We start from the raw sequence: 15,126 nt of genomic DNA, 5'->3' as shown, positions 1-15,126 counted from the left end.
TAAGTGACTTTAAGATCATTTAAATAAATTGATTAAATGCCTCTTAATAAAAGTGTGGCATAAGTTACAAACTTAAACTTGTTCATTTCAAACCCCCCCCCCCCAACAAAACCAAAATACAACCTTGAAAATATAGCTCAAATGTTTTTGATTTGCTTTCATAAAAGGATCCAGTAATTCTAGTTGGGTGTAATAGGGCCTATTAATATATGTCAGGTATGAATTACAGAATAGTTCAGAACTACTTGTTTTATTTAAAATATAGGCAATAATCACGCTATTTATGTATGGTCAGATTAAGGTCTCATAGGACTTGCTTTAACAAAGAGATGACTTACTTTTAATCTCCTGAATATGCTATTATTTTGTTAAAGAAATTCTGTTTTCTAGTACTAAAGATGAAATGGTAACTGTGCAAGTATCCGTTCCCACTTTTGAAAACGTCAGGTTAATTCATTTACCATCTCAGGATCTAGATAAAGGAAATCAGAAGCCTCTCCTGACAGGCCCAGTAATCCTATCTTTGCTAATGGAGAATAATGAAAATAAGCAGTTAATTATTTCTTTGATTTTAGAAAAGACATATGTCAACAGACTGAGTTATTAACAGCTTTTGTACTACCAAAATTAGTTCACGGTACCCACGTACTGGGACAAACCACAGACATGGAGGGAGAATGACACAATGAGGCAAAGGGTCTGATTCAGTTTAGAATTTGATGGCATAATGATAAATTCAAGAAAATTACCAAGTTTAAGTCTCGTAAGTTTCTTCTGTCCAAAATTAAATATAGTACATCTCTGTTAATGAGGGCTACGCTTGCAGAACTTCTTGTATTACCATTGTGTGTGACGGTGCATCATTTCTTTTATATCCGGAGAGAGAAAACAGTGAAGAGCAGAGTGTTAGGCTGTGACTGCAGTCCAGTGACCATTCCCACGCAGCAGGCTCACGGTACCTTAGCAAGGTTACAAATGGGCCTTCCACAGTTTACTTGCAATTCTTTCTTCACTCATTTAAAATCTGTTTTCATTCCAGTATCCTTTTGTACCTTCACACTGTCTGATTTAGAAAATCATTTAGTAGTAGGTTTTTCTTTTTTTTTAATGGTTCTTACTCTATAAAATAGAAACAATTACCAAAACTGAAAAATGATTATTATTCTTACTTCTAAACCCTCATCCTGATGGAGTCTGAAGGTTTTATGTTTCTGTGGCATGAACTGGCAAGTCTGAAATGCCACCTCTTTGGGCAGTCAATGTCATCATGCTGACAGAAGTGCCAATTTGAAGTTCAAACTTCAAACTGAAGGATCTGCCTCAGATGAATACTGTGAGACCTGGATGTTTCTTTTTTCTAATTGCTTTATGTATGAAAAAAGTGCTTACAAACAAAGAGTTAAGTCACTTTATAAATAATCTAATCATATGCTACAGAGCTAAGGAGAAAAAACATGAATACTCCATCTTTTCCTAATTTTATAGAAACTGTTCTGTGGTTTCTCATAAAGCATGTCAAAAATAAAACAGTGTAATTTTCAAATTAGATGACCTAGATGGGGTATTGTGACACCCTAGCCTCAGTTGTTAAAATTATCTTCTAATGTCCTAACCAAGCAAATAAAAGATTAGTTCCTCAACGCTTTCTCCCACATCTCTGACCTCACTAAAAATCTTCTCTACTTTTATAGGAGAGAAGTACAAAACTAAAGCGAGTCTTTCAGCAAAATGAAGTAGGGACGTTTTAAATCAGCATTTCAGAGTAGATGTTACCCCTCAGCAGCCTGCCCCTGGGCAAAGGATTCTATTTCAGTGGTCATGTGATACGTGTGGCCTGGTCCCTCCTTTGCAACGATTTCTGCTCATCTTTTAAGACCTGGCTCAGTCTTTACTATCCACTCCAGAATGGATAAGATAATATTCCTAATATCCTCTGCACATTTCCATTCCAGCAGGGATGCTATCTTACACATCTGAGTAACACCAGTGTCAGAAGACAATATGACGTGAAGAAATTGACTGATGAATAATGAAAGCTACAACATCAAAGTGAACCCAAAAGTTCAATGGAAGTTGGGAAGGGGTTCAAAGAGTAAATAAAATCCCGGGAAGCAGGGCAGAAATGGAAGAAGGCGAGCAGCAAGAAGACTGCACTTGCTCTAAGAGCGATGCTGGGAACCTGAACTCACTTCCCATCAAATGTAAGCCCTTCTCTTAACATACACTCCAGTTGTACAATGTCAAATACAAATTCAGGCTCACAACAGCCCAACTGCTACAGAGGACTAAAACAGACAGCCAAAGAGAATTTGCTGTAAGACTCAAGAAGCTCAAACCAGGGCTCCGTAACAACCTAAAGAGTTGTGAAGGGGAGGGAGGTGAGGGATGTTCAACCGGGAGGGGATGTGGGTAAACCTATGACTGATTTATGTCGATGTTTAGTAGAAACCAATAGAATACTGTAAAGCAATTATCCTTCAATCAAAAATAAATAAATAAAAAATACAACAACAACAAAGCAAGAATGGACACTGTTTTATTTTCATAATCCTCTTACTAGGTTTTTATGCATTACATTAGACAACTGGGAAGTAAGGTATGTTTGGGCAAAGCCTATTAGTTTTTTGTGTTCTTAAAAGAACACAAGTCAGGAGTTTTAGATTTTAAAAAAATTTGGTTATATTGTTTCTAATGGACCAAGAAATACTTCGCTTCAAGCCTGCTACAGAAGCTTAGCTTTCTGAGTCATTTTAACTATTGCTGACATCACAGAAAAAATTTACCTGAGTTTACCTTTGGTTATTTCCTGTTACCCTGGCTAACTTCTCAAGCCACTTGAGAAACAACAAAAAAAGAATCACATAAATCACCTCATCATTAATTATAAGAAAAAAGACCCAAAGTATGTCTTCATGAGTATTAGTACATTCTGCCTTCATATGATGAAACAAGGCAAAATTCCTTCATGCATGAATCACTTGTCATAAGGAGCAATAGACAATGGTGCCACATAACTTTTATGAAGCACTTTCTCTTTTAATCATGTGATGACAGCAAGTTCTTATCCACACACACCCAATCTTACAGTCTTTCGCTTTCAACTTAAGTTGGGTGCAGGTGTTTCAAAATGCTTCATGGCTGACAATATTACAGGTGTGCTAAACCAGACAGTAAACAGTTCTTTACTGAAAGAATGACTTGATGTTTTGAATACTTCCCATAGATCCTGAAATGACAGTTATTTTCCAAAAAGGTGACAAATGGAAGAGGCAAATAAAAGTTTCTCCAAAGATAAGATACTGGTGTGAGAAAGATGGCCTCCTCCTGGCATGAAAGGTGCCATCAAGAGGACCTCAAAAGTAGAGGCACTACTTATAGCATTTCAGTGAAGTGTGTACATGGCCCCTGACTGACACAGCATGCAAGAGTTTGGGAAGAAGTCTGTCACACAAAGATATTCACCTAAGAGGCAAGTTTGTGGATTAAAGTTGTGAGTGTCTACCTCACTGCCCTCTCTTTAAAAAAAAAGTGGGGGGCGGAAGGTCATCTTGTGTATTCCTTAAGAATGGATGGGCAGGTAGGGCAGATTAGAAATTCAGGAGAGAACAGTGTTTAAAAGAATAAAAAAGCCTCACAAATGTGTGTGCCGTTCTGGTGCGGGATGGAATAACTTGTCTGTGCTGTGACCTGGGTGTGGGAATAAACAAAAACATGAAGGTGTGTTCTGACAGAACGTGTCGGCTCAAAGCACATGACTGCTTTTCATCTACATGCTGAATGTCACAGACGTCATTTTCATATAAAACAAAAAGAACAGCCAGAATTATACACAGGAGCACTACAGCAACAGCAGAAGCTCAAGTCCCTAAGATCATACCGGGGTAAAAGAGAGCACGGGCCATGCATGTAGGCCAGATCAGGTACTGAACACAAACCAGAAAGGGTTAAGAGAAAGTAGAGATTTCAGAATGTTATTTTAAAGTATACAAAGAAGCGAAAAGGTGAAAATGAAAATAAATGGCAGCACAGTAAAGTGGAAAAACCAATGGACCAGGAGATGGAGACTTGACTTCCAAACCTAGTTCTACAATGAAGCAGCTGAGAAACCTTGGACCAATCATCTAAAAAACTAGGAGAATGAACTAAAATAACTTTAAGTTCCAACATTTACACTATTCTTTAAAGATGTCAAATACAAAATTAACATCCAACCAATTTCTCCTGCTCTCCCTCCATTAAGTTTCTTTCATCTTCCTGTGGATTTGCTGATAACTGTGCTGTCCATTGTGAACCTTACAGTACAACAGCTTTAAGATTTTGAGTCTCACTGTGATGTTCTCACTCAATGTCAAAGATCTTATAAAGAAATATATTTACATGACACAGTGTTTTGGAAAGTAGATTGTCAAAAAAATTTAAGGAAAGTACAACAAGATAGCCATTTCAATACTAAGCTTTAGCTTAAATTTCATTTTTTCAACAATTTTAAATTTATTTTTTAATTGAAGGATAATTGCTTTACAGAATTGTGTTGTTTCTGCCAAACATCAACACGAATCAGCCATAGGTATACATATATCCCCTCCCTCTTGAATCTCCTTCCCATCTCGCTCCCCATCCCATCCCTCTAGGTTGTTACAGAGGGAGTTTGAGTTCCCTGAGTCATACAGCAAATTCCCATTGGCTATCTATTTTACATATGGTAATGTAAGTCATCTGGTCCCATCACTTCATGGCAAATAGATGGGGAAACAGTGGCTGACTTTATTTTTCTGGGCTCCAAAATCACCGCAGATGGTGACTGCAGCCATGAAATTAAGACGCTTACTCCTTGGAAGGAAAGTTATGACCAACCTAGATGGCATATTCAAAAGCAGAGACATTACTTTGCCAACAAAGGTCCATCTAGTCAGGGCTATGCTTTTTCCAGTAGTCATGTATGGATGTGAGAGTTGGACTGTGAAGAAAGCTGAGCACCGAAGAATTGATGCTTCTGAACTGTGGTGCTAGAGAAGACTCTTGAGAGTCCCTTGGACTGCAAGAGATCCAACCAGTCCATCCTAAAGGAGATCAGTCCTAGGTGTTCACTGGAAGGACTGATGTTGAAGCTGAAACTCCAGTACTTTGGCCACCTCATGCGAAGAGCTGACTCACTGGAAAAGACCCTGATGCTGGGAGGGATTGGGGGCAGGAGGAGAAGGTGACAACAGAGGATGAGATGGCTGGATGGCATCACTGACTCAATGGACATGGGTCTGGGTGGACTCTGGGAGTTGGTGATGGACAGGGAGGCCTGGCGTGCTGCGGTTCACGGGGTCGCAAAGAGTCAGACACGACTAAGCAACTGAACTGAACTGAATGTAAGTCTGCATGTTACTTTCTCCGTACATCCCACCCTCTCCTTCCTCCCCCACCCCTGTGGCTATAAGTCTGTTCTCTATGTCTTGTGTTTCCACTGCTGTCCTGCAAATAATTTCATCAGTACCATCTTTCTAGAATCCATACATATGGCTAGTATACATTTATTTTTCTCTGACTTACTTCACTCCGTATAACAGGCTCTAGGTTCATCCACTGCATCAGAACTCACTGAAATGCATTCCTTTTTACGGCTGAGTAATGTTCCGTCATATAAATGTACCACAGCTTCTCTATCCACTCATCTGTCGATGGCCATCTAGGTTGCTTCCACGTTCTAGCTATCATAAATAGTGCTGCAATGAACACTGGGGTACATGTGTCTTTTTCAATTTTGATTTCCTCAGGGTATATGCCTACTAGTGGGATTGCTGGGTCATCTGGTGGTTTTATTCCTAGTTTTTAAAGGAATTTCCATACTGCCTTCCATAGTGGCTATATGAATTTACATTCCCCTCAACAGTGCAAAAGGGTTCCCTTTTCTCCACACCCTCTCCAGCATTTATTGTTTGTAGACTTTTGGGGGATGGCCATTCTGACTGGTGTGATTTCAATTTATTCTTAATTGATAAAAGCATTTTTTAATTAAAATACTATAAAGTATTCAAAAAGAGAGAAAAATATAGTGCAGAGAAGTGCATAACTGAAGGCAAATGCTTGCAGTGGGGGCAGCCTATGGATCCCATTTCTGTCAGCAATAAAAATGATTAATCTCTTAACATCAAATGGGAAAACTAGTCTATATGCCCAAATCTTTAAGAATTCGGCAAAACTGACATTAAATAGATTAAAACACACACACACACACACACAAACACACTCTTATAGTATGGAGAAAACGAACTGCAATGGTAAGATTATTCCTAAAGTTACTGGGACTATCCCAGTCCAAATTTCTGCAACTTGAGTTCAAAAAATAAAAACTTTAACTATCCCTGTGAGGATTTACAGGAAGATGGCAACACTGATTGTGTCTCTGGAGAGGGGAACTGAGTCAGGGTTTTATGTATAGGAGTTGAGATAGAGGCTTTTCACTAAATTCTTTTATATACTTTTGGATTTTGGAACTATATAAATGTATCATCTACTAGAAAAAAATTTTGATTATTTAACTGAACACAATATGTAAAAAACCTTAATAGGATTTCATCAAAATAAAATATTTTTTACTCTTCAAAAGAAAATGAAAAGATTAAGTCCCAGACTAGGAGAAAAGAATCACAAATCATATCTGGTAAAGGACTTAACAGGCAGAATATCTAAATAACTCTCAGAACTCAGTAATAAGATACAATGAAAATTAAGAAAAGTATTTACATGAAACATTTCATCAACTATATCCATGAATAACAATAAGCACATGAAAATACTCAACATCAACAGTCATTAGGGAAATTTTAAAAAACGTGAGCTACCACTATATAACAAACACTAGGATGGCTATAATAAGACAAAAAACACATGTACAATGGTGAGAATGTGAAGAAACTGGAATCCCCATTCATTGTGGGCAGAAGTGTAAGATGATGCAGCCACTTTGGAAAAGTTTAGCAGTTTCTTAAAAAATTAGCCATAAACCTACCATAAAACCCAGCCATTTCACTCCTAAGGATCTACTCAAGAAAATGAAAATATATGCCTGTATATGGATGTTTAGAGCAGCATTATTCATAAAAGTGAAAAGGTGGAAACTCAAACGTCTATCAATTGGTGAATAAACAAAATGTGTCATCCAACTGGAATACTCTTCAGCAATAAAAAGGAACAAACTAGTAATTTATACAATATGAATGAAACCCAAAAACATCAAATAAAAGAAAAAAACAATTGCGATTTTGTGTAACTCCTTTATGCGAAATATCCAAAGGAAGTAAATTCTAGAGAGAAAGCTGATCAATAGTTGTCTATAATTGGCAGCAGGAGCAGAAATTAGCTACAGACACACACGGGAACTTTTGAGGTGACAGAAGTATTCTAAAACTAGATTGTAGTGATGGCTTATAAATTAAATAAAAATCACTGAATGACAGAACAATTACTTAATGCAAGCTCTTACTGAAAATGAAAACTAGGTAGCAATAAAGATAGATTAGGATTCTAAGATAGTATTACAATCAACTTACTGTTAATTATGTCATGATTCAAAGATCATAATGTTTCAAGTAATGACACAAAGAATTCAGGAATTGAAATACTGAGTAAACACTTACCTAGCATTAGAGATATGAGGATGTGTATGACAGTAACAGAAACTTTGCCTAGTATAGTATTCTTATGTGCCTAGTTGCTCAGTCGTGTCTGACTCTTTGTGATCCCATCGACTGCAGCCTGCCAGGCTTCTCTGTCCTTGGGGATTCCCCAGGCAAGAATACTGGAGCGGGGTGCCATGCCCTCCTCCAGGGAATCTTCCCAACCCAGGGATCAAACCCAGGTCACCCACATTGCAGGTGGATTCTTTACTGCCTGAGCCACGAGGGAAGCCCAAGAATACTGGAGTGGGTAACCTATCCCTTCTCCAGAGGATCTTCCCGACCCAGGAATCGAAGCAGGATCTCCTTCATTACAGGCGGATTCTTTACCAGCTGAGCTACCAGGGAAGCTGACAAATGACATAGTAAGGCCTTATAAACTCTTTTTCTATATATATATATAAATATATGTTTATAAATATACACATGTATTTCATACATACATACATACATACACATGAAACATGCTGCTTTTTGGTTGCACCACATGGCTTGTAAGACCTTAGTTCCTTGACCAGGGTCTGAACCCACGCCCCCTGCAGTGGAAGTGCAGTCTTAACCACTAGATTGCCAGAGAAACTTACTCCATTTTCATAGCTTTGGGTAGTGGTCAATGATCTTTTTTATCAGTCCCTTCTGGAACTGGTTCTGGTGGTATTTTGAAGTCCCTCTTCTTCCCTCCTACTGAGCCTTTGTGTATTTTCAAAGTGCTAGATACACATAGAAATGCCAGGAAAAGGAAGCATATTTGATTAACAGGCCCATCAGCACATATTCTGAGCTCTATATTCTTTGTTTAGTCTTTTAGGCTGGAATGTCAATATTCCTCCCAATCCTATTACTTCTAATTCTGAGTAGGCAAACCATTTCCATAGATACTAAATGCTTCTTGAACTATGTGATATGGTTACAAGTCATGTAAATAACACTGCCATCATCCCAACATAGGATATATTAATAAGAAACACAGCATGACCTACTGAAGTATTTACCTTTGCATTTATTAATGCCTTACCTCTTACCATAAAAGATTTCAAGTGGTAAGTTTTTAATGTTTTTCTATATAACATATACAAGTCTAGGCAACATATTAACAAACACACCAATATGCCACTGAAATTTCTCCTACAGCACAGTAACCAACAATAAGACAAGTCACTCAGTGATAGGGTGATGGTCAAATTATGGTACATAGTTAGCAAGGGCCATGGCATTTTAAAAAATGGCTTTAGAGAATTTTTAAGAACTATCAGGTGATAAAAGGAGGACATATAAATTTATGCACATACACCCTCTCAAATATTCAAGTATATATCTGCATGTGTGTATCAATAGTAGTCTCTATGAGTTAGGGGTTTACACCTTTTTCCCCTAGTTTTCCGCATTTTCCTTGTTTTTCTTATGCTGCAATTAAGCGATTTTTCCATTTTTTCTCTGCTTACAGGAAAACAATTTTAACCTACGTTACAAAATAAAGACTATAAAATAGGACAAGTTTTTGACTAGCCTTGTGAAATGTTAAATCCTAAGAGAATAATGTTCAGTAAAACATTAAAGAGCAGCAAAAACTTCAAATAAAATATGTACCCATTACTCAATATTTTGAACTTTAAAATATCAACCAAATGTAAGACTTTTTTAAAAAAACCTCTCTCTTATTTCTTTAGAATGATGAAACACAACGCAAGATTAAAAATACAATGTTTACCAGAACTGAATTCAAAAATGAAAAACACAGGGCCCCAAAATATAAGAGGGTGACTTCAAAACCATATTTCGGTTTGCTGAAGAGAATGAGTTTCTTATTCTGTTAGTATCAATAACTTATGAAATAGTTAAGTATTAAGCACTTCTGTTTCAAAATATTTTTCCTTACAAGATAATGAAAATATTTTACTGAAGTAACTAATAAATGTTATTTATAAATATAGAATTCTTACGTTACTTCAGTAACAAAGAGGAAAGAAAGAAATGTTCTAATGTTGTCAATTATATTACCTTCAGGAGCAACTGCAGAAGGACAGACTTCTTTGAGGAGATCTCCTAGTGTATGCAACTGTCCATCTGTAGACACAGGTCGAAAAAGCTTCTGAATGAAAGGCCGTTCAGTTGTTGTCTATTTGAGAAATCAAAAAAAGGGGCCAAACAATTAAGTCTCTATTGCTACAAGCTATGAATGAATACATTAGAAATTTAAAGGTGGCATGAGATGCCTTCTGATACAGATACAGTGTAATCAGAAGCATACAACATCACACATGTGGTATTATGGCTAAAAATGCTTAACACAAACCCAAGAAATCTAACCACAGGAGGCAATAACGCAAATTCAGAACATGCAGCACTTTAAACACAGCTGACCTGGACACTTAAAGGCAGCAAAAAAAAAGATTGAAAGGGACTGACAATATATCACAACTAAATACAAAATATAAACTCTGACTGAATACTGGATTGAAGAAAGGAATTTAAAAAGATCAGTTATAAAAGACATTTTTGAAATAACTGGGGAAATACCAGATGAACATTAGATAATATTAGATTAATGATAAATTTCTTAGGTGTGGTAGTGTTTATAAGGACAATATCCTTACTGTTAAGAAATTCATGATCAGATGTTCAGGAATTAGGTACCATGATGTCTGAAACCTACAATCAAATGGTTAAGGGAGGGGAGAGAGAGCACGTGTACAGAAAAAGAGACAACAAATGTGAAAAATGTTAATTACTGGTGAATCCAGGTGAAGGCTCTTATATGGTCTTAGTTGTTTTATTATTTTAAAACTTTTCTATAGGTTCAAAAATTTCAAAATAATAGGTACATTTCCTCTGATAATTGTAATTATTAGCACTGTCATAACAGTGCTGGTAACAGACTGGTAACAACTTCAACATCTTACTCCTTCAAAAAATTACGTTTAATTTTCTCAAACTCCCTCTCTAGAAGCACGGAAATGATGATGGGAGGCTTCCTGGGACAGAGCACAGAGGCTCTGGACTCAGCCCATCTGTGAGTAACAGCACTGCTGTTATGAGTTCTATGATCTCGCACCCAGTGTCTTTGGAAATTTGGGACATTCCCCATCTCTGAAGTCTGTTCTAGGAATAACAGGAGACCTGTGCCAAGTACTGAACAAATAATAAAGAGAATAACACCCATCATAACTCTTAACTGTCTTTTCATTTTAAAGATGCTAAGTTTTTGTTTTAAGCTTCTTGGAATGAAAAATCATGAAAATCTACAGGAACAGAGTAATACCTTATATTTTATAAGAAAATAATTTCAAATACCTACCCATTAAAGGTAACTTTTTTTTTCTCTTGTTTATTTTTAAATCACAGAGGCACATCTCAACTTCTTCAAGATAACTTTAACCAGATTTGGTTAAAAAAAAAAAAGAAGAAGAAAACCTGATTTTAAGTATAGACATGAAATAAAATGTAAGAAAAGCTAAATGTGGTGCAAGTATGTGACTACTCCTGGCTTTATACTGTGTGTTCAGTGAATACATAATAAATATCAAAATAGTATTAAAATAATACAGTTGAACGTATATGGAAAGCATGAGAAAAACTAAAATTTAATAAATATGCATTAAATATAATGCAATTCACTTCACTAATGAACCCTTCATTTTTTAGAAGTATAACTGAACAGGGAACTCTACTCAATACGTGACAATGGCCTATATAGGAAAAGAATCTAAAAAACAGTGGATTTATGTATATGTATAAATGATTCACTTTACTGTAGGAAACTAACAGAAAACTGTAGATCAATTATACCCTACTAAAAAAAATTTTTTTTTTAAGTGTGATTGATACCCTTCAATTTAGGAAGCTCATACTTTTCCCATAGGTGAAACTGAGAATATTATGAACAATCAAGGATTCACTATGTGAAGATGATACAGGTTTGAGGAGTTCAGAGAAGAAAGAAATGAATAGGGGACAGCCGTAATCATTTCAAGTAGCCACCACCCACTTAGGGCTTTCTATCTTCCAGGCAATGAAGAGGCTTTTAAGACTTTTTAGCAGAGGAAGTGACGTGATGAAAGAGGCTTTTTTCTGAAGGCTAATGGAAAGCAGCATCGTGTACAATGACTTGGGGAAGAGGTAACATCAGGATGACCGGTGAGAGGCTGTCTGAATGATGCAAGCCTATGCGATGACAACTGGGACTTGAAGGAGAAAAGGAGGACAGGACTGCACCCCCAATACAAAAACTGTTAGAATGTATCATCCATACTCTGGTCTGATCATACTAAGGTTTTCAGCAAAGTCAAATCTTTTCAAGATTCACTTGCTCCTTATTGAGTGACAGAATTATGAGGTGGCTTAGCTATACTAATATGCATTATAGTAATTTGAAAACAATATGCTAAACAGGAAAGGCCAAGTAGTCTGAGCTACGTATTAAAAAAACAGCAATTCTCCTCTACTCACATTCCTAGAAAAAATGGCCTGCAATTTCTCTGTACTGCTCTTTTTTTCAACTCTTTCCCAAAATGGAGCAGTTATAATAAAGGTATAACTTCAACAGTCTTTATAATATTATTTGCTTGGGGGAAGGATGAAGTTCCAGAACTATTAACATATACTCCAAGTAAATCCTATAGACTGTAACCAAGAAAACTTTCATCAAAGTAAATTTCTGTTTCTCATATAACAAAAAACCTTATTAAAAGACAAAGACCTAAAATACCCCAAACAAAATATCTAACAATTTTTTGTTTAAATTTTGTTCAAGTGCCTTTAAAAGCTTATATTCTCATTCTTAGAAAACACTCAACTTTGAGAGCTATTTATCTTGAAAACAGAAGCTGGCCACAGACAGATTATGAATTCAAGTACGGTACAGAGGTTCTGAAGGGCAATGGGAATGGAGGGTAAATTCATGCAAAATTCTTAAAGATCTCATTAAACCTAAATTCGAGTTCAGCAAAGACTAAATTATGCTAGGATATATTTAAAAGCTATCTTCATTTTGAATACAGCAAGTATTTTTAAAATACGAAAACTCCATGAACATGAATTCTTTAAACTTTGATTTAGTATACATGAAACCAGACAATATCCACGTTAATCTGAATCCTTGTCTGATAGATAAGAAAGCCACTATAATAGAACTACACCACAACACTTAATCTAGCCATATATCTGTAAATCTGCAAACTATTTTAGGGACTTCCAAGAAACAGAATTACTTTCTCATGAGAAATGACTTGGTAAAGTCATCTTTGAAACGGCCCCTGTTAAGTTTTTCAACTGTTATGTTAGTCCTTTCTTAAAACATCAAATGGAATATAAACCTGGAGTGCTATTGGCTGGCTGTGGCTCAGCCTTTCTCTACCCAGGCACTTTCACCACTGTAATAATAATTCTCCCTTACGTGCAAAAGTTATGCTGTTGATTTACCTTGGAGATAAACTGAACAAAAGCAGCACGAATCAAATTTGTAAAAAATTTTAAGTTAAATTTATAAAATTTTAGTGAATCTAGTTTGAAAACATGCATGAGTATGCTGCTGCTGCTGCTAAGTTGCTTTAGTCGTGTCCGACTCTGTGCGACCCCATAGATGGCAGCCCAACAGGCTCCACCGTCCCTGGGATTCTCGAGGCAAGAACACTGGAGTAAATGGAGGTAATATCTGCCCTGCACAGTTTTCAAGTTAATAAAATATGTACACAGTACAACATGCTGAGCCACAAGGGAAACCCAAGAATACTGGAGTGGGTAGCCTATCCCTTCTCAGGGATCTTCTCGATCCAGGAATCAAACCAGGAATTCCTGCATTGCCAGTGGATTCTTTGCCAACTGTGCTATCAGGGAGGCCCTCATGGTACACGACTGAGCCACAGGGTATACACAGCCATCTAAATACACACTAAAACACATGCTACAACCACCACACCACCACCACCATGATCAATAGTTTTAGAGCGCTGTAGTGAATTAATACTATCCCAATTTAGCAAACTTGTTTCCTTTCTTTTTAATCTATTTTCTCTAAATTCACTTGTCTAGTTATTAAAAGGTCCAGAATCATGACATTCAGCTTTTATACAGCAAAGTAAAAAAGGCAAAGTCACTTGAGGGCTAAATTCGGAACTAATCTAGAACTTAATACCAAAAGCAAGATCCATGAAAGGAAATATTGATAAATTGGATCTTTATCAACAAAACAAAACTTTTGCTCTGAAGGTGAAAAGACAAGACTGAAAGAGAATATCTACAAGACTACATATCCAACAAAGTTCTTATATCCAGAATAAGTAAGAGCTCTAAAAGTCCAACAATAAAAAACACAAAGAATTCAATCAGAAAATAAGCAAAAGATAACAATAGACATTTCACCAAAGAGGATATACAGATGGCAAATAAGCACATAAAAAGATGTTTGACACGTCATTAGGGAAATGCAAATTAAAACCACAATATATGAGTACATATCTACCATAATGTCTAAAATAAAATATAGTAATAATATCAAATACTGGTGAGCATGTGGAGAAACTAGATCTCCAATACCATTGCTGGTAGAAGTGTAAAGTGGTCCAGCTCTTATGCAAAAGAGTAAGGCAGTTTCTTACAAGACTAGACACACATTTAACATATGACCCAGCAATTGTACCCTTGAGTACTCCCAGAGAAATGCAGACTCATGTTCTCAGAAAAACTGTACACAAATGTACAGTTCGTACAATTCCAGTGTCATTTAACAGGTGAATGGATAAACTGTTTGTGGTATGCCCATACCACAGAATACTACTCAGTAATAATAATGCAAAAACCTATTAATAATACATGCAACAAACTGCAGGGAGCTCAAGGGAATTACACTGCACATAAAAAGCCAATCTCAGATTACATACTATATAATTCCAGTTATATAATATGGAGTTTGTTACAACTCCATGTGAAGATTATTCATGTAAAGCATTTAGAAGAATGCCTCAGGTCAGTTTAATTCAGTCACTCAGTTGTGTCTGACTCTTTGTGATCCCATGAATCGCAGCGTGCCAGGCCTCCCTGTCCATCACCAACTCCTGGAGTTCACTCAAACTCATGTCCATGGAGTCAAGATGGACCATCCAGCCACCTCATCCTCTGTCGTCCTCTTTTCCTCCTGCCCCCAATCCCTCCCAGCATCAGAGTCTTTTCCAGTGAGTCAACTCTTCGCATGAGGTGGCCAAAGTATTGGAGTTTCACCTTTAGCATCAGTGCTTCCAATGGACATCAAGGACTGATTTCCTTTAGAATGGACTGGTTGGATCTCCTTGCAGTCCAAGGGATTCTCAAGAGTCTTCTCCAACACCACACTTCAAAAGCCTCAATTCTTTGGCGCTCAGCTTTCTTCACAGTCCAACTCTCACATCCATACATGACTACTGGAAAAACCATAGCCTTGACTAGACGGACCTTTGTTGGCAAAGTAATGTCTCTGCTTTTGAATATG

The 15,126-nt window shown here is 36.8% G+C and overlaps 1 protein-coding gene across 2 annotated transcripts in view; it reads right to left on the bottom strand.

Moving 5' to 3' along the window:
- ATG5 (autophagy related 5) overlaps positions 1-15,126 on the bottom strand; it is a 116,052-nt gene that overhangs the window by 8,106 nt on the left and 92,820 nt on the right. For both annotated transcript variants that reach the window (XM_068985004.1, XM_068985005.1), the window contains one exon: positions 9,666-9,783. In XM_068985004.1, coding sequence (XP_068841105.1) covers positions 9,666-9,783 — 118 coding nt within the window. The remainder of the gene's footprint in view (positions 1-9,665; positions 9,784-15,126) is intronic.

This window comes from Capricornis sumatraensis, chromosome 13 (genome assembly GCF_032405125.1).
Source record: "Capricornis sumatraensis isolate serow.1 chromosome 13, serow.2, whole genome shotgun sequence".
NCBI classification, from domain to species: Eukaryota; Metazoa; Chordata; class Mammalia; order Artiodactyla; family Bovidae; genus Capricornis; species Capricornis sumatraensis.
The sequence above is the reverse complement of the archived record's forward strand: the minus strand, read 5'-3'. Positions and strand labels throughout refer to the sequence as shown.